Source organism: Bacillus rossius, chromosome 1 (assembly GCF_032445375.1).
Source record: "Bacillus rossius redtenbacheri isolate Brsri chromosome 1, Brsri_v3, whole genome shotgun sequence".
NCBI classification, from domain to species: Eukaryota; Metazoa; Arthropoda; class Insecta; order Phasmatodea; family Bacillidae; genus Bacillus; species Bacillus rossius.
The window spans coordinates 8,447,018-8,466,858 of NC_086330.1; the positions used below are offsets into that span (position 1 = coordinate 8,447,018).

Consider the following 19,841-nt stretch of genomic DNA (forward strand, 5'->3'; position numbering starts at 1 on the left):
GATTATCAAATCACACTGAAACAGATAAACAAATAGAAGTTGTACTAATTAAACTCAACTGTGAAGATGTTCTTGGTAATTATTTTGAAGCATTATGTCTGCTCACGTTAGGTAGTTGTGAGAGAGAGATAATTATGACTTTTCAAATCGTGTTACATGCTAGTAGAGTCTTATCTCCGTGCCAGCTCCGAGAAGAAGACCGTTACGCTGTGATGAAAAACGGAAAGCGAGCCCAAAGGAAAAAGGCCCGGGAATCGTGGTCTACTGGGATCCATGCCAAGATTGAGATTTTGGCTGTAGGCCCATACAGGGAGGTGGACAGGGTGATAAAGTTTAACCCACACTATGCAGCAAGAATAATCATGCGTTGTGAATAAGTAAGAAATAAAGGCTAAAAATGGAGAGAAAACAAACTTATATGACTGGCAAAATTAAAGGGAAATCTTACATACCATTTGCGGTGGGTGAACTTAAATTCAGTACAAATCCTTTGTTACGACAAGAACTGCTAGACTACATGCTGAATGCGTGTTAGTTATTATCAGCACTTATGGATGTGTGTATTCAATACTGTCAAAATAATGTGTCACAGTCAAATGAGAACAAAAAAAAATTGTTCCTGATAATTCAAGTGGTAAAATGTCACTGTAGGGTCAAAAAGGATTTTCTTCAGCTCCATTATTTCTATTTGAATATTCATTGCAATATATTAAACATAATTTCTTAATCCACAACTCATTTTTTCAACAAGAGTCCTTTGTAGTTGAGTGGTCAAATCTTTGGTGGTGTGATCAAACAAGGAACTTAGGCAAGTGGGCAAAAGTGGCGGGCTTTGCGGGAAGTTGGTGAGTTGGCTAGGAGTGCTCTCGTTTCCTTCCACCTCACGGCTGTTAACAACAACTTAAAACCTAATTCTTTAATTTCTACTTTGGTGGAAGTATACTTTACTGTTAAGTTTCCAGTAATTTAAAGCATACAATTTAAAGCACACAAAACAAAAACAAAAAAAAATATTTACAGTTACAAATAAAGTTTAGGTTAATTCTTAACGTATCAACACTCCAGCAAAAAAAAAAAAAAAAAAAAAAAAATCTTGGAAACATTGAAAATGTGGGACTTCATCCACTGTTTTAAAAAAAAAATTAATTTGTTAACGGTTGAAGAAGGCAACTAACTGTCTAAATTGTGATTTTCCAACCATAAAAAAGCACTTAAAGATTCAAGTTAATTGGAAAATAGAAATATTGTGAGTGGGTTAGGCTGCGTTGTTGTGTGGACATGTGGACGCCGCAGGCTCCCGATTGGAGACGGAGTGGTTTGGTTTGTGCCTCAGTCCAGCGGACGACGAACCTCGCCCAGGAGAAGAAGATCATGTCACAGCAGCAGCCGAGCGGGCCGGCGCAGGCGGGGCAGGAGCAGTTCGGGGACTTCGCGGAGGAGCAGCCGGGGGTCCCCCTGGCGCCGCCCAGCGACGACGAGGACGAGGACGACGAGGAGGACGAGGACGAAGACGAGGAGGAGGAGGAGGAGGAGGAGGAGGAGGAGGAGGAGGAGGAGGAGGCGACAAACGACACGGCCAGCGAGGCGGGCACCTACACCATCGAGAAGGACGCCCCGTGCGCGGAGGTGACGCGCGCGCGCCTGGAGGTGGAGAAGGCAGTGGCCGGCTCGAGCGGAGCCCAGCCGCTGGAGAGGAGCCAGGACGGCAGCTTCAAGGTGGGATGGCCGTTGAATGGGTTATCCGTACCAATAATTTAAATGATCGCAATTAATAATCAGTATCATTGATTAGTGTTAGTTGTTTTGTTATGATTACTAGTTACCAATGTAGGTGACTTGATGTAAGCTTTTGGACATACGCCATTGCTAAGCACACGTATGTCTGTGTAGAAGAAAACTTCTGAGGACGGGAGCAGATAGCAGTTCCCGAAACGTCGCTTGTTTCTGTTTTGGAAAACTATTGTGTTTGTTTCGTCTTTTCGGTTTTTTTTGTGTTTTTGTCTTGTTTCAACTGTTGTGTTGAATTTTTTTGGGGTTCAAGTAATCATTTGTGGGGGTTTTTTGGTTCTCTTAGTCCATTTTTCTTTGTTTTTCTTTGTTTGTTGACCATATTCCTGTTATGGAATATTATGTGGTGTATATATCCTGTTGACAACAGCAATTTTTTGCTTAATTTGTGTTTTTTGTCTTTTGGTTTTTTTTATAGTTTTCTTCTACAGACATACGTGTGCTTAGCAATGGCGTATGTTCAAAAGCTTACATCAAGTAATGCACTCCCATTGCACAAATCTTTCAAAGACAATACCTATGTAGGTGCGCCACTAGTTCAAACAGCACCACACCAGAGAATGACATGTAACCTTTTTTATCTACTTGCAATATAGAATCAACATTTTGACATAATGAAACTGAAAAAATAATCCTCGTATTTTTATATCCATGAAATACTGTAGGTTATGCTCTGTAGTTGCGCAAGTGTGTGTGCGTCTCTGTAATGATTGTTTTACTTTTTATTTTGCTGTGCAGATGAGCACGTTCAAGGACAGTTCCAACTGGATCAAAGAATGGGCGACTCATGTTGTAAACCACAATACCAATGGACATGAACAGGTTGCGTCCAAAGCCCTCTCACCAATACCGGTCCCAAAATATCCAGGTACATAAATTTAAGCATGTTGATATTGAAATAAATAGTAACTGGATAATGTTATGGACATAGTGCTAGTTCCTTTCCACATTTTATTTTATTTATTTTTTAGCTGGGATGACTAGGATCCCTTCACCTGTGAATAGTCCTGGGTTCCTCCTGCCTTCCGGGCGGAAAGCACATCCTTCGCCTCAACACGCCCGCAAGATTCACTCTCCCTTGAACATGCAAACTTTTCTCTCGCACGTAAGTAACTTGTCTACACTCACATTGGAAAGCATTAAAAAAAAAGTAGTCATTACTAAGAAACTAAAATAAAATGTTTTAAAATGGACAATATTTTTATAGCATGTTGAATTTTGTTCAAATAAAGGTCTGTCATTGCTTGAGAGTTCCTTTGTTTTATGCACAGATGAAACTCTTTGAAATTTTAAACAATAAATTAAAAATATTGTAATGTTTTATAAAAGAGATTTTTTTTTTGTTAGATTGTATGGACTAGATGGCATAGGTTTTGAAGAGCATGCTACACAATTTTAAGAGCCTTTTTTTTTTAAACCAACGACTTTGTCTGGGTTATAACCCAAAACACTTGGAATGATTGCTGCTAGTTCTGGTGCAACCCCAAAAAAAAAATGATTAAGGGTGTACTTCACCCTGAACATTGGTTTATTGCATTTGCATGTCGGTCATTAGTTTCATGTAACATGAGTAGAGAAGATGAAAAATAGCATTTAAAAAGCTACTTTATAGCATTTATTTTTTGTTCTGTAGCATTTATTAGCATTTATAATTTTTTTAAGTCCTGTAGTGTGTGATGTTCAAAAAATGTGTTTTAAAAATATAGGAATATAATATAACAATACTGACATTGTAATTACATATACGTAGTAATAAACTAATAAAGAATTGAATCAAAATACAAATTACAAATACAGCTACATGGGACAATCAATCATATAAATTTTTGTTTCTGACCTCTAGTAACACAACATACTGTAGCAGAGAAATTTTACACACTAAAAAAATTACACATCATGTTCATGATAATTCATGATTAAATGAAAGCATTGAACATGTTTCAATGGTATTCTCTGTCCTCCTTGTCCAATGAACGTGGGTGGTTTGTTGTGACGCACGGCGGGAGAAGGGAGGACAGGCGGAGGGTGGCTTGTTGAATGATGGACGGCGAGGGGTGGGAGAGACTTTTTTTTTGCTCGTAAGGAATGCGAGGGGAGAAGGGAAGTTTGTTTTACAGTTACCGGGTAGTGTTTATGAGGAAAATAACAAGTTATACAGCTGAGTTCAAACAGAAAGCTGTGAATTATGCCAAATGAAACGGAAAAAAATGTGGCGGTGAGAAAATAAGATACGGCAGCAACCAATGTCAAGACTGACTGGTGCAGCCAAACATAACTACTGAAGGCACCGAAAGATAAGCGAGCATTTCGAAGGATGAAACAAGGAAAATATCCAGAAATAGAAGCGGCCGTGACCGTGAGTGACAGGCAAAGAGATACGGTACAGTAATTTATTGTACACATTGCCCGGGACACGAGTTGTGTTTACAGCACGTTAGTGCAGACTGTACTGGTTGGCCTTGATAACTTCCGCTGGCTTATCGCTGCACGCACACATGCGCATTTGCACACACAAGCGCACACACAAGCACACGCAGCTGCCTAATGCCTTCCCGGTTGCCGCTTGGAAACAAAACATGTGCTCTGACGGGAAAAAAAAAATTCCAGTAGCTCAAAATAACACAATGGTAGTTTAGTATGTAGCGCAAATTCGCAAGTTGGTTAGTTTATCGCATTTTATCGCTGGTAAACGGGTTTGTCACATTTATTCGCGGCTATATCGTTAAAAACGATTTTTCATCCTCTCTAAACATGAGACAACTGATATCAAGTAACCCACACATTTAAGAAAGGTCAAACAACTGTATTTTTCACCTGTAGATAAAAACACATATAAATATATAAGAAAGATGACACTAGTCTTTTATTGATGCAGTTTCCAGTGGGTGGTTGCTAGTAGCTAGTTGCTCGTGTGGTTGTGTGTGGCACGGCCGTGCAAGTAGCCGGTGAACGTCGGTGCAGGACTCGCTGTCGAGCCTGGAAGGGGGCGGGGCGGAGCGCCACAGCGACGGCAGCCTCGAGACGGAGTCGTTCCTGCGCACGACGGAGAGCGTGGTGACGGCCATGCAGGCGCGCGTGGGGGCGCCCCCGGACTCCGGCGGGGAGTCTGAGGAGGAGGAGGTGAGCCCCGGGCCCCGGGCTCGGCACGTGGGGGGCGCGCGCTCCGACAGCAGCAGCGACGCGGACCTCCGGGGCCGGGCCAAGGAGCCCGCCCCCGCAGCCCCGCTGTCCACCAGGTACAACAGGGCCTTCAGGTAAACCTCACTCCTGCATCTGGCCGTACCCGCCAGGCATTTACTGATTATTTCTGCTTGGCTCTGCCTGAATCACCTGATTGTCTGTGTGCGTGCGTAGTTTTTTCCAGTGATATTTATAGTCAACTGTAAATGTTGTATATTTACTTATTTACGTTAGCAATTATGTCTCTGTGGAAATAATGATAAAATTAAATACCAAAATACAGTTCTTAAACAATAAACATATTTAAAAATGTCTTTTTATTAAAGAGTATCCATCATGATAAATATTTATAACATTTTATTTAACACAAGTGGGTCTACTACTGTACTTTTTTTAAAAATTTTATTAATGCAGAAAATTTAAATCTACCAATTTAATTATTAATTATTTTATGAATAGCAAAAAAAAGAGCACTATTAGCACATAGCATGTGTTGTGGGTGTGGCCTAGAAGGTGGGATATTTACACTTTCATACCATGTTCGAAAACATGGCACCGTCTCCAAAGATAGTATGCTTCAATTGTTGAATAGTAATAGTTAGGGGCCTGTTCTTTTCGCGATCGTGATTAAACGACGATAAACGCGAAATCACAGTAAAATACAGTTTTTACGCGAAATCCCCATAACACAGCGTTTTTACATGAAATTTAGTATTAAAACGCGAAATCGCAGTGTTTTTACGCGAAATTTAAATACTGGGTAAAAGACTTGTCTCGTCACTGTTAAACAAACACCGCAACATGGCCGCCACTGAACATTAGTCATAAATGCACTAAAGCAAAACAAAAGCTTACACACGATCACGTTATAATGTTAAACCCTAAAATATACTGTAAAAATACGCAAAACTACTGCGTTTATTTTCCTTTCCGGCATAATGTTTGGATAGATAAGACACACAGGCGAAGTTTTAAAGCCTACGCACATCTCTCGGGGCACTGACGTCAGCTTGGAACAGCGACACTGGATAAATACAAAAGCAAGCAGATGATTGGGCGAATGGTGGCGAACGGTGTTTGGAACAGCCTTACGTGAGTGGCCATACCACGTCAGCCGGGGGTGCTGGCACATAGTTGGAACAGCGTCGTAATAACAAGCATAAAGCATTTTAAATGGTGCCAAAAAGCGGAAAAATGTAAACAAACATTTATTTTCGAATGGTGTGACGATGATGATTAGATGGTCAACAGTGTGTTATGGATTTTGTTAAAGGAATTAGTAGTTTTCCAGATTAGTTTATGGTGAACAAACTAATAATCAGTGTCAAAATAAAAGTTTGTCGTATAAATATATGTAACCTATTTGTTTAGGGTATTCAGTAATGAGTAGGTTAAAGTAAAATTATTTAACTTAAATAATTTCAGATATATTTACAGTAACACACACACTTTTCAAGTTGTTAGCACCGCTTTTGAGTTTTTAAGTGAATTTTAGCACCGCTTTTGTGTTTTTAAGTGAATTTTAACACCTCTTTTACTATTTTTAATGACTAAATCTGAAAATTTTATTTACCACTTTCAGGGGGCCCTAGTAATAGTACTATAGGCTGGCTTGCAGTCAGATAAGGAAAACCTAAAATATATTTTGTAGCTTGCCATGAGACACAACTTTGCAAGTAGACCTAAGATATGAATGCAAATGACAGTGCATTGAAAAGAACGTGCATCAATAGTTGGAAGTATTTGATTCATGTTCACTATGCAGTGTTTTATGTGTGGCCAAGTTGCTTCTGGATACATCTACAACCTGAATGGTTATTCTTTCTAAAGTTCTGGATGTTTTTTTCTTTAAGTGCACGTGGTTTGTTAAAAACAACCAGGGTCGCCACCCAACTGGGAAAATCGGGAAAACTAAAAAAATTTCAGTGAATTTTTTTGGTGCCGAGAAATCCATTAGAAACAGGATATGGAAGAAAAAAAAACAGTTTTTTTTAAACCAAAAAACATTTTTTTTTTGTTTGGACCAGGTTTTTATATTACATTATTAGAATAATTTATTAGTTAATTGGTTCTTGGCATGTTCAAATGAAAACCTTACAACATCCCGCTTTCTGCCACTCATTTTGAACCAGAAAAGTTATAACATCAAAGAAATGAAGTCCAGCAAATCTGCACATCTGACTGAGACTTAACCACAAAAAGGGTATTTCAGTCAATATCTTACGTCACAGTTTTTCCGCAAAGTAAAAATAAAATCAAGAAAATACCATTTTATTTTTGAATTTTATTCTTTGCTGAGAGAGCTCCAATTTTGAAGCATTGTGAAAATTCTGACTGCATGATGGGAACAGTTAGGTACGTGGTGGGGAAACTGATAGAGCAGGAGAGTGCATCAGCGGCGACGCCACTCCATGCACTAGCGGTCAAAAGGGAAGAATATAAAAGGTGAGGGGGTAGGTACGTAGTGCAGCATGCTCTGAGCTAGTTGTAACGGCTGGAAGGGAGATGGTAGGGGAGAGGTAGAAATGACGCAGCAGCGATGCTACGGGATTCTCATTACGCTGCTTGCGCTTGTCTACTCCTGAGTTTTTTTTTTTGACGTGATAACGTGTTATAAATCGATGAACGCCGGCTGCACGCACGAAAAATTGTCACTTTCCTCCTGAGCCGAGCATGCAAGAACCGCGCAACCACTGTGCGAGAAAATCGTCTATAATATCAAACAGGTTAAGGTGGGCTTTTTAACTAATTGTTCGTGATTATATTTAAACAAATTATTCAAATTAAATTTGCAAAAACTGTAAATAATATTTGAAAATTAAAAAGTATGCAATTTTTCATCGATGTTTTCTTATGACGTTATCTTGTAAAATTATTGTCCGTAAACCGACTTTACAGACAACCCTTTTTTTTTTATCATACCCACATACGTACTATTCTCAGTTATCTCTTTTTCAAGAAAAAGATACTAATAATGTATCTCTATATTGACATAATAAACAATAAGTTTTATTTCTGTCACGCATGGACTCAACACACACTTTTTTTTCCTATTAGTTAACATAAATTGCCCCCCCCCCCCCCCTTTTTTTTTTTTAAAAAAAAAAAAAATTTGTGCTGAAGATGGTTTTTGAACCAGTGCCACATGGTTAGAAGTCAACGGCTCTGACCTCTATACTTCTGGTCGTGGCTTTCGTGTGAAAGCTGTGACCTTGAAACAGTGACATTTTTAATTCCACAAGCATGCTGTGCTATAAACCTACAGCTGTGTTTGTTTGCTGTAATTACGTATTCTTTTAATTTGTGTGTTCATGTTAAATAAAGCACCATGTAAATGCTTCCAAAGTGTATTCAGGAGAAATAATTTACTATAGGTCATTTGATTATAAATTTACAGTATTGTAATTTATTTCATTTTAATATTTTTTTTGCACTAAGTTTTAGTAGTTATGAACATTCGGTGAGAAGACATTGAAAAACCTTGAGGAAACTGGAAGAAAAAAACCCTGGAATTGGTTATTGCCGGGAGTGGCTACCCCAAGCTACATATGTTGGAAGATATACATACCCCTTTTTTACGTTACCGTTATTTACGTTTTCCCGTTATTTGCACTATATTCTTCATGTCCCGTTTGGTTCCCATTTAATCCAATACAATACTTTCACGCGAATTACGTCTCAAAAATCTAATCCATCCCGCTATTTACGTCACGTAACAACCATAGTAGGCCTAAAAACATTGTGAAAAACGTAACTTTTATAGTCGGCAGTGGACATTTTAAATCGCAAAATAAACATATTTTATAACATGAAAAGTTGCTTTTATTTCTAAACATATAATAATTTAAGCCTAGGTGTGTAAAAGTTCGAGTAATTATAGCAGGAGACTTTCTAAAATGTACTCGGGAAAAACGTAAACTCACGAATGTATAAACGTTCTGATACTATATTTATGTCACAACTTAGCCGAAATACTGGTACGAGACATAAACTTCGCTAGATAAAATGAACGGAGTCTTGTTAACTGTTTTAAACGTATTTTATAATTTCGGAAGTAGTATTGTACAATTGACGCATATTTTTTAAACTAACCATTTATTTCCGAGGATCGTAAATAATTAATTTTTGGTATCAAGACATCAAGATGAACATAAACTTGAACGTGTCACGGCAGCGAGAAAACTGGTGGGTATACCAATAAAATGGTATTATAACTGGACCAAACTGGTACACGGGAGGTGGAGCTTATATTTTTTTCCGCTAAGCTCGCATCTATTGGCTGGCTGCTGATGGAACGTCACGAGTCTGGGCGGAGCGTTGAGTGAGTTATACTGCGCATGCGCAGCTCAGAGAACAGAGAGAGCCAGCTGGCGGCTACGCCGCGCCAGGCGCCATAACAGCTAATTGAATACAACGACCTTTCTCCGCGCATGGCGCGCTATTGACGGTAAATTTCCAATTTGCGGCCCTTATTTTTTGGTTTTTTTACTGTGGTTCAATGCGTATGTGTAATGTAGCCCATATTTGTTATGAACGCTGCAGGATGCGACTCTATTTTAATTAACTTTAACGTATTTCTTACTTTTCCCTTTATTTACACTTTCCCGCTTTTTACACTTTTTTACTTTGTCCCCATTTTGCTGTAGTACATACCTACTGACGTACATAAATAATTAAAAATTACAGTACAGGCTATGCATTAAAAATTAACATTATTAGTTGTTTTTTTAATGTGGGCGTTTCCCATCAAATTGTGTTAATCAAGTTTACAGTATGTATAAGCATTGGATATTTTTTTAAGTGTGGACGTGAACTGCAAAATAATATCTCTTTTTTTTTCAGTTTGAGACGAGCAAGGCTTGATGATCCAAATGAAAAGAAGAAGAAGCCAACGGCAGAAGCAACGGCTTCATCCGTCAGCAAAGCAAAAAAAGTTAACGAACCAGTGAAAAGCAACTTGGCAAAGAGTAATAAACTTAAGAATGCTAAACCCGAAAACACATTTTCAAGAACAGATGCTGGTAGAATTAGCGTTAGAGGTCCAAAGACTGTTTCTCAGGTACGATTTTTTTTTTTGTATTAGCAATTATGATTTCCTTGCTGATAATAACATACCGTGAAACCTCATTAATAAGAGCATTTAATACAAGGAAAAATGTAAAGAAACAGTGTTAAGTTTCAAATTATAAAATGTTAATGCCATTACTTTGGTTCTGTGTAGATAAGGGAAAAAAGCTTTGAATTACATATTCTTCCTAAATGATATGTCTTTTTGTAAGTACTTTTTAAACCTTTGCTTTATTCTTCCATCTTAAATCCTTTAAAAAGTTGTACAATACAAAAAAACATTTTGAAGCACAGGTTGTATTTAAAAATTATATAAAAATTGTGATTAAATTTGGTAATACAAACATTATAGCAAAGTGATAAAATTATGGTCCCTTCAGGTTTGTGTTGTGGAAGGTTTAACTATAGTATGTTTTTATTTACTATAGTTTGGACATCATCATTTCAATACCAGGCTATCTACAGGTTTTGAAAGTCTTGAAAAAGTTGCAAAACTGGTTTGGTCATGAAAGTCACAAAAAGTCACAAAGTTAACAGTAACCCTGCAGAAGTCACAAAACTTAATTTTCCAACATCCTTTTGCTTATTTTAATATTGTTTTTGACACCTTGCTGTTGTTATAGTTGTTTTAATAAAAGTAGTTGGAGACTATCCACAGAAATAATGTGGAATGATCTGAAAACATTTCTGTGAATAGTAGATCCATTTTGTGTAATGTCTTATTTTGTTTATTATATATATAAAAATGTATGGTGGTATAAAAATTAAATGTGTTTGAAAGGTTCTACGAAAGTCCAGAAATTGGTTCATCGGGTATTTGTAGACACCTTGGATATCTAATAATTGATATGTATCAGCTCGATACCTTCAATAATTTTTGTACTTGATACTTTTAGTAACAACAAACATTATTTTATACCACTGAACCAGAAATATAAATAGCTTTCAAGTTCCACAAAAATTCAAATTTTTGTCGATTTAAACAAGCAATCTCAACTCACTTGGAATCAAGTCTACTATGTAGTTGACTTGTTAAGTCCAGCTTTACCAAGCAACCATTCAGTCTCTGGAGTATCTGAAAGTAGTCTAGGTTTGGATCTATGCTCAGTTCTTTCATTTAGATGTATCAAGTGGTATTGAGTAGCAGACTGGGAGTATTAAAAAATGTTTGATATTTGTAATTTGAACTTTGATTAGACATTTCAAATCAAATAATATATTGTTTTTTTTTTTATTATTCAATACCAAGTGAGACTCATTCACAAAAATTTTAAATAAAAAAAGGTAACGTGTTATAAGCTGAGAATATTTAGTGAGAAATTGGTATTATTATTCTTCTACATAATACATACATACAATTTTTACACGTAACAAATAATCTGTAATAATGATTAAAAATGGTTAAAAATACTCTATACTTATCTTATGTACATAATTAGTTATATCAACGTAACATTTTACTGGTTAAGAAAATGCATTGCCTTGTATTTTTTCCCTTGCATTTCACATCACACTATTGTGGTTTTATTTTACTGTATTTTGCACCGAATTTTCCATGATTCCTTTGAAGTGCAGAAAAAAGAAAGTTCCGGTATACCTATGTGTTGATTCATTTTAAAAAAATATTTGATATTTGTGAATAACTTTATATTAGATTCATGTAAAAAAAGGGGGTGTTGTCTGTAAAGTCGGTTTACGGACGATAATTTTACGTGATAACGTCATAAAAAAAATTGATGAAAAATTGCATACTTTTAAATTTTCAAATATTATTTACAGTTTTTGCAAATTTAATTCAAACAATTAGTTATTGAATTAAACTGAAATCAAAACAAATGTCAATAAATTGTTGATTTGAAATGACGAAATTGGACAAATAAATCAAATTTTTTAAATTGCTGCTTTTAAAAAGCCCGCCTTAACCTGTTTGGTATTGTAGAAGATTTTCTTGCACGTTGGTTGGCCGGTTCTTGCACGCTCGGCTCAGGCGGAACGTGACAATGAGACATGGCCTTTTCGTGCGTGCAGCCGGCGTTCATCGATTTATAGGACGTTATCACGTCAAAAAAAAAAAAGCAGGATTCGCAGAAGCCTAGTGCTGCTCACACGCAGGTGTCCGTGAGACGCGACACGGAGGCTGGGTCTGTGCAGGCGCCTCACGCGCAGAAAGGCGGCGCGGCCAAGAGGGACGCGAAGAAGGGCAGCCCGGGCGCTCGCAGCAACTCCACGCTCTCCTCCAAGGAGGTGGAGTTCCAGAACTGGAAGCGCCGCAAGAGCTACGACCCGATGAAGGCGGCGGCGGAGGGCAAGAAGAAAGAGGCGGCGAAGAAGGCGGTCATGACCACGAGCATGACGCAGTCCTCGTTCGCCGTCCCTGAGGCGTCTCCCAGGTGCCGCGCCCTCTCTTGCAGGCTTCAGTCGAACACTTGTCTAGTTGGCAGAGTGACTTGTATCATGTGTTGGTCGTTTTAACAAATGTGAATATTTAAACCTTCATGCCAAATCTTACTTTCATGTTCAGAAATAAAAAAAAGAAAACCATTTCATTTTTAGATGTAGCACTTTCAATAAGAAGTTAAGGTGAGGAACTGCTTTTATGGATTTGTTGCCGACTTGATCATTTTAAGCCGGTTATTGTTTGGGTTGAATTATATGCAGTCATATCTGGTGGCTTTTCTCAAAGTTTGTTTTCAAGTGTTCAAAGACCTGAATGGGCTGTATGGTAGTGTTTTTTCATTTCTACATTCACTTGGGATTCCTCGAGTCTGCAATTATAATAAGGAAGTGCTTGTTTTCAGTTCCAGTGCAGTGAGAGGACTGTAATCCGGCCTTTTATGTTTCAGTTCATTCTGTAATCCGGCACCTGACAAGCTGTTCGCATTCAAAAATTTTCCGATTGGATTAAGTTTGTTGATGTTGGCTTGGTCAGGTCACATTACTGCACTGCCAGAATTTTTGGTTCACTTATAGTTTATTGTTTTTTTTTTTCCCTATAGGATTAAATTTCACATCACTAGGAATATGCATTCATCACATTTGTGATAAAACAAATTTTTATGAATTTCTGCTCTTTTTTTTTTTTTGTCGAAAACGTGAATAAAAACGCAGAGAATCCTTTTCCGAAATCTCAGAATACTGCAAAATTGGCATTTTAAATGTTACTTTACATTACTTTCCATGATCATTTGGACTTAAAAATTGCAAGAAAAAAATGATAAATGTCCATATACATGATTTTCTTATCTATGGTTTGGGTTTAATGTGTCTGCATCATCTGTTGAAAAAACATGGAACTTTTACCAAAGATTTATATACTTCTATACGTGAATACCAGCAAGCCAGATGCTGAAGATTAAGCAATCAATATTTCAGTCGATATATTGAGTTCTGGAGTTTTTCTTATAACCGTCAACGGTTAAGTGAGAACTGCTTCAGTACCTATCTTGTGTACATATATTTTACTTACATTTTTTCAGATTTTGGTTAAGTTTATAAATAATTGCTATTGAAGTACATAAATATTGTATATTGAAGTACAAAGTACATAATGAAAAGCAACTGCGTTATTATTGTGATGTTATACTTGGTGGTATTTACTAAGCCGTTAATCCTGACTCAACCTTTATAAGAATTGAGAACTCAGAATGAAAGATAAACAATTGATAAATATGTACGTTGAAAGAATCCTGAGGAAATTCATTAATCAGTGCTGGCATACGTTCAGAACTTACTGTATTTCGGAACAGAGAAACAACTCAGGTTGCCACTTTTAATTGAAGTTGTTCTGAGTTCTGCATAAATGCTGCTATTAATGTTTGCTTTTGGGGTGTGCATGGATATGATGGTAAAGTTTCTTGGCTTGTGTTTGAATGCATGGAGTCAGACTAACATATTTTGTGTATTAAGATTAAGATGGAGATTGTAACTCCCTTAGCAAGTTTGTGAAGTTGCAGAAAATTTTTTATATTCATTTTTATCAAGATCATTTTCTTTAATTGGTTTAATTATGTAGGTGTTTTATAACCAGTGCCAAATTATATAATCGTAAAAGGTGGGAAAACTTATTGAAAGGGTTTTAGTCCATGTTATGGTGTTTTTGTTGCAGCCATCAGAATCCTGTCCTGCGATCTGCGTCCTTCCACGGAACTGGTGGCCTCACGCCCAAGTATGTCTCGTCCGAGGATGAGATGACGCTCTCGGCTGACGAGGATTCCCCGGTGTCCGGATACCCTCCCCTCACCACCGCATCACCTTCCAAGGTGAGACCGGTCGTATTTGTCGTTAGAGGAGTACTTCACGGTGAGACTTGCTTTGTGACAAATATGTATTTTTTACAATATATTTCAACTCAAGGTAATATCATAATTTTTATTTTGATATTGATGATGAACATGAACGATAATTGTCAATGCAGTGATAAAACTTATGATAAATCATGTGATAAGTTGTTAACATATTACTATTTTATAGTAATGAAACCCGCCTTCCGGTCAAATAGGAAGGGAGGTCCCGTCCCCGACTCACCCTGGGTAACTATCAATACAAAAACAGGGAAAAACAAAAAAAGGTAATTCGCTCCAAAAAAGTCGCACCCGGGCGGTCGAGCTATCAAAGGCAGAAAAACTACGAACGTATACAGCAAGACTTTGGCTCATTTCAACAATCAAACAGATTAAGGCTACTCAAAATTTTATTATTAATATCATTTCAAAAGATCCAAAATACCTATATATTCAGAAAATACAAATACTAGATAATAAAAACAATTAATTATAAACGTTCCAAAAAGAGTCCTACTGGGAGCCGGATTTATACACGTGCACGATCATGAATATTTGCACGTCTTGCTTCCAAGAATCAAACAGCTGATGACCGTGACCTTCAGAAAATGCGTAGATATAGTTCAGTCGAATGCGCCATGCAAAATATCACTCAGTCGCAATGAGGCGGCTGCACTAAAAATGTTTTTAGTTCTGAGGGCAAATCTCGCAGGTAAACATAATTTAAATAATAAATCTCTTCATGGCATAGCAGCAATTTCTACACTCCACATTTATCATAATTCAGCAAAGTAGCATTGACCCATTTTATAGAACGGGAAGGTCTAATCCATAAGCTTGCACAGATATACGCAGTTCATATAAAAGTTCGCCTCGCAAAACTATGCTTCTTTTTAATAATAAATCTTGATCCACAACCCGCTACTGCCAATGCTATGTGTCGCCTCTTTACCTTAGCGTAGATTTCGAATATCTTGCTGCTGAAGACGCCTCCAGGTAAGGCAAGGCCCCATCTCAGCAGGCCCCGGCGAGGACTGGCCGGTGCTGAGTCGAAAAGCCGTCTTCCCTGCCTCGCGACACACGTCCGGTCGCGGCGACTCCAAAAACCAACAGCTCGCGGCCCACAGTTCAGTCCGGGCCCGTCGGCACTCGGGCGCTCATGACGTCATTGGTGAAACGAACCCGCGCTCCCAGTAGCCGGCCATGAAAACACAATCGATATATATATTGAAAAACAATAAAACTATAATGACACCAAATCAGAATAAAACTATAAAAGGAAATAATCACAATCATTAAATAATTAACCAAAATAACATTAAATAAGATTTTACAAAAAGAAATCAATTAAAATGGAAATAATTCATAAAATCAATAACAACTAAAATAAATAAATAAAATAAATGTGGCCTGGGGGCCACAGTAATTAGCATGACATTTTTAACTTTTTGTATACTTTCTGGTTCAATTTTTAAAATTCAATCAAAATTATGGGGTGGGGGTTTAAAAGCATATATAGCCCCTGGCTATTCATAACATTTAAAATGAGAATGTTTTATGTTACTAATGTCCTCTTCATGTTTCATAATTAATTTCTACTCATGTTTCTTCTATTAGGCATAGGCTTTTAAGTCATTAAGTTTGTGCTTAACTATTAATTAATAACTTGGGTTAGGTTTTACAGGAAAGCTGAATGTTGTTTTATTATTATTTTTTCACTTTAATTTGTTTGGTCAGTTAAAATTATAATGTATATTAATTACGTTTTTACAATTATAAAGCATATTCTGGCTAGTGAGGCTATAACATTCTAGATGGTTTAAAAAGAAAGGAAGACATGGGCGTGAGACTCAGTCGCCAGTAAGTTAATTTTGATCTCCTCTTCTCTCGCACCGAGCCCTCTTGGGTGAGAGCCAGGTATCCTGTTTCCGGAGGTAGACAGGGGTAGAGAAGGTCAAGCTGGTCTTGCGGCAGGATTCACATTCTCTTGATGGTGGATGCACGGATGCTCGGAAGTGCGGTCTGCTGGCGTAGATGAATAGCTAGAGGGGTGAGGGATGGGGCCAGACTATTCATTGAAAAATGTCGGTATTTTTAACAAGGAAAATTTTAATTGTCCTGAATGTCCAAACAGTTCAATTGGTCGCCTGCGTCGGCTTCCACAACACACACTGAATTTACACAAAGTACACCCTATCGCCATGGAAGGGGGGGGGGGGGGGGGAACAAATTCCCTAGGCCGAGATAGGTCCTCGGATGGCCTGACTCGTGAAGGAGGGGTGCGAGCAGCAGAAAACGGATAGCCAGTCGTTCTGCTGCTCCCCCTATGATCGTCCTATGGTCAGTGGGCGGATTCCAGCCTCACTGGCCGTCGGGCCGATCAACTGCTTTCAGGTGGATGACCTCGCCTTTATATAGGGAGAAATGCACGGGAACGAAGAAAAGGAAGGGAGGGGCGAACTAACTCCTCTTTGGAAGGGATGAGATGCGCGCGCATAACTCTCGCCGAAATTTCCCTGCCCTGGTGGTGGAAGTATAAACTAGATATTAATAATTAAAAAGAAAAGATAAACGTGGCATAAATAATTATATGTGTGTGTGTGTGTGTGTGTGTGTATATATATATATATATATATATATATATATATATATATATATATTCAATCTTATGTATCAAAAAGTATTTAAACTTGCTTTCACAACTTAATTTTATACTTTTATAAAATATAAATAGGTACAGTTGGTAGATCGCCGGTCACAAGATGGCGTACCAATGTACATGTTCAGCTGTGGCGAAAGAAAAATATACATTTGTATACATAACTCGTTCATTTTTACAATTATATTCTGAAGTACATTAATATGTGTGGTTATAACAACGTAAAAAAATAAAGGGCGAAGATGGTTGGTTGCATTAATGAATTATTCTATTGTTCGTCGCTTTGTTTATAACCTACAACGTCGCACAGATTTGTCGCCGCATATTATGTGAGTAGGCCTACTGCCGAAATACCTTTTTCCCTGAATTGCTTCTGAACTTACTAAAACTCGTTTTGGGTTTAATTATAACTAGGGATGGGACGAATCCACATTTTGGTCGAATCCGAATCCTTGTTCGAATCCTCAGTGTTTGTCATCGAATCTCGAATCCCAGTCCCACACTAAACTTCACCACATGTTATTAAAAAAAATCACACATTTATATTAATACATTACATACGCCTATGTATTAAAAAAATCACATGTGTATTTATAAAATTATAAAATAAGTGCATAGTGTATACACCTGATATAAAATAGAGACAAATAACCTCAAAAACCACACACGTAAGTTTGCATCTGTCTAATTCATTGTTAAATTTATCCTTCCTATGTTTTCAATAAAATACGTTTGTATAACAGACACCATTTAAAAAAAGTTACGTTTTTTTCTGCAATGTTATATTATTGAAGGTTGGAAATGATCGAGTAGTTATGCTAATTGACAAAATGCAGCGTAGTTTATCTTATGTTTGTGCTATTTCTATTACCTTTATAATATAGTTTAGGTATACAATTTTCTAGAGCTGGACGAACCTCAGTTCTATTGTATCGAACCATAGCAAAAAAATTTCGAACTGAACCGAACCTCAAACAGAAATAATTGTTTTGAATTAAAATGAACCGAAACCAGCATTTTGATCTTTAACTGAATGGTGAGAAATAAAGGTTCTCCAGCCATATGTAAAATTAAAACATTATATAGCTTACTTAGCTTTATTAAAACATTGCAAATACATTTTATAAGTTAAGTTTATGCAATAAATAATGAAGGAAAGAAAACAATTTAGAGAAAATCATTTTGCATTTAATTATACACACACACTTTTAATTCATGAAGAAGTTCCATCTAAATTAAAAAAAGACTATCTTCCTTTTTCAGTGTACACTAACCTTCATTTAAAAAAATATAAATATTATAAAGATGACGAACATTCAGCATAAGGCCACATAACATATTTTTGTGGTTGACATAACCTAACATTTTTAATAAGTAAAACTTTTTAATAGGACATTAAAAAAAAGTCCAATGTGAATTAAGTTACCTATCTACGTTACAAAACCCGCTGACTGCAGTTGCTGTTTTCTTGGAAGAATGCTGCATGTCAGAAGAAACTTTAGACATGTTTTGGGGTGGTTCTGGGTCATCTGGGTCGTCATTATCTTGTCTTCAATTGGAAAACTTAAACGACGTAAGCCTGCTCATCGCAAATCACCTCAAGAACAATAATATTGTAAACGTAACGTAAGAAGTGTGGTTATAGAAATTTGCGTCGAAAAAAAGAAAACACGAGAAATAATGATGGCTGCCGCGACTACGCTAGTCAACTTTGTACCCTACTGTAAAATTTACTGGACCAGTACTTTTAATACAGAAGATTAAATTAATATTTTCAGTACCTGCTAGTTATAACCAAAAAGGCCAAAGAAAATAAATACATCCCAGTAATTTAAAATACGTAATTTACGTAATCATTTCCTACCGCATTTGTCTTGTATTAACTTGATCACGTTAGTTTTGCCAAAATACGAGAGTTCTCGTACATGCGCTTAAGTTTAACGTATGGGGTACGCAATCTTTGGTGATTTTACAATACTTCTCGTACATGCACTATAGTTAAAGGTATAATGTACAATACCTTTGGCATATGTACGATAGTTTATATTACGTAGTACGAGAAATGCATACAAAATTCTCTAAAGTAAACAAAAAACAAAGCGCGCCTATATGAAAAAATCCTATGCGAGTTATGCGACGATTAATAAATTTTTATTTTATTTTGTCTGCGATTGAAACTGTTGAGACAAAGATAATGCGATAAAAGTCGGAATATTACAAATAATGGAATTTTGTTGTGCTGTTTTGTGAATGGTCAAATGGGGGTTAGAAAATTAGAAAAACGTAATTTTTTTTAAACGAACGTTCGGTTTTACGAATATATTTTAAGAGGTTTCGAACCGAACCGAACGTAATGGTTCGGTTCGAAGTTTTATAACTTCGCCCAGCACTACAATTTTCAATTACTACCTAAAACTCTTAAAAACCCACCTCGAATCCTACCTCGAATCCCACCTCGGATCCTACGAATCCTCGAATCCATAGGATTCGGTATATTCGACGAATCCAAGATTCGAAAATCCCATCCCTAATTATAACGTAAAGTAACGTGATATTTAACATAGATAGGGCGGGCAAGCGTCAATTTCCACGCCCCAAGTTAGTGGGGAAAACCAGCGCGTAGGCGCATGATTGCGCAGCGGTGGACTAGAACTCTTGCTGGGTGCTGTTTCGCCAGCCAATCAGGGAGAGCCATGCGGTGGTGGCAGCGTGTGGCACGTCGTTGGCAGCTCGTGTCGTTACGGGATAATGTAATGCGTGCTGGTCGGGGCCAGGCCAAAGTTTAACCTTTTTTTTTCTTTCTTTTTCTTTTCTTCGGACTTGATTGACTAGAAATTCAACCTCAGGCGTTGGCATCAGCCCAGGGT

General features: G+C 37.3%; 1 protein-coding gene across 2 annotated transcripts in view; it reads left to right on the forward strand.

Moving 5' to 3' along the window:
- The window catches only part of LOC134531828 (tau-tubulin kinase 1-like), a 62,286-nt gene that overhangs the window by 29,400 nt on the left and 13,045 nt on the right, over positions 1-19,841 (forward strand). For both annotated transcript variants that reach the window (XM_063367795.1, XM_063367804.1), the window contains exons 4-10: positions 1,334-1,716; positions 2,527-2,656; positions 2,760-2,893; positions 4,750-5,042; positions 9,811-10,027; positions 12,187-12,425; positions 14,141-14,294. In XM_063367795.1, the coding sequence (XP_063223865.1) occupies positions 1,334-1,716; positions 2,527-2,656; positions 2,760-2,893; positions 4,750-5,042; positions 9,811-10,027; positions 12,187-12,425; positions 14,141-14,294 (1,550 nt within the window). The remainder of the gene's footprint in view (positions 1-1,333; positions 1,717-2,526; positions 2,657-2,759; positions 2,894-4,749; positions 5,043-9,810; positions 10,028-12,186; positions 12,426-14,140; positions 14,295-19,841) is intronic.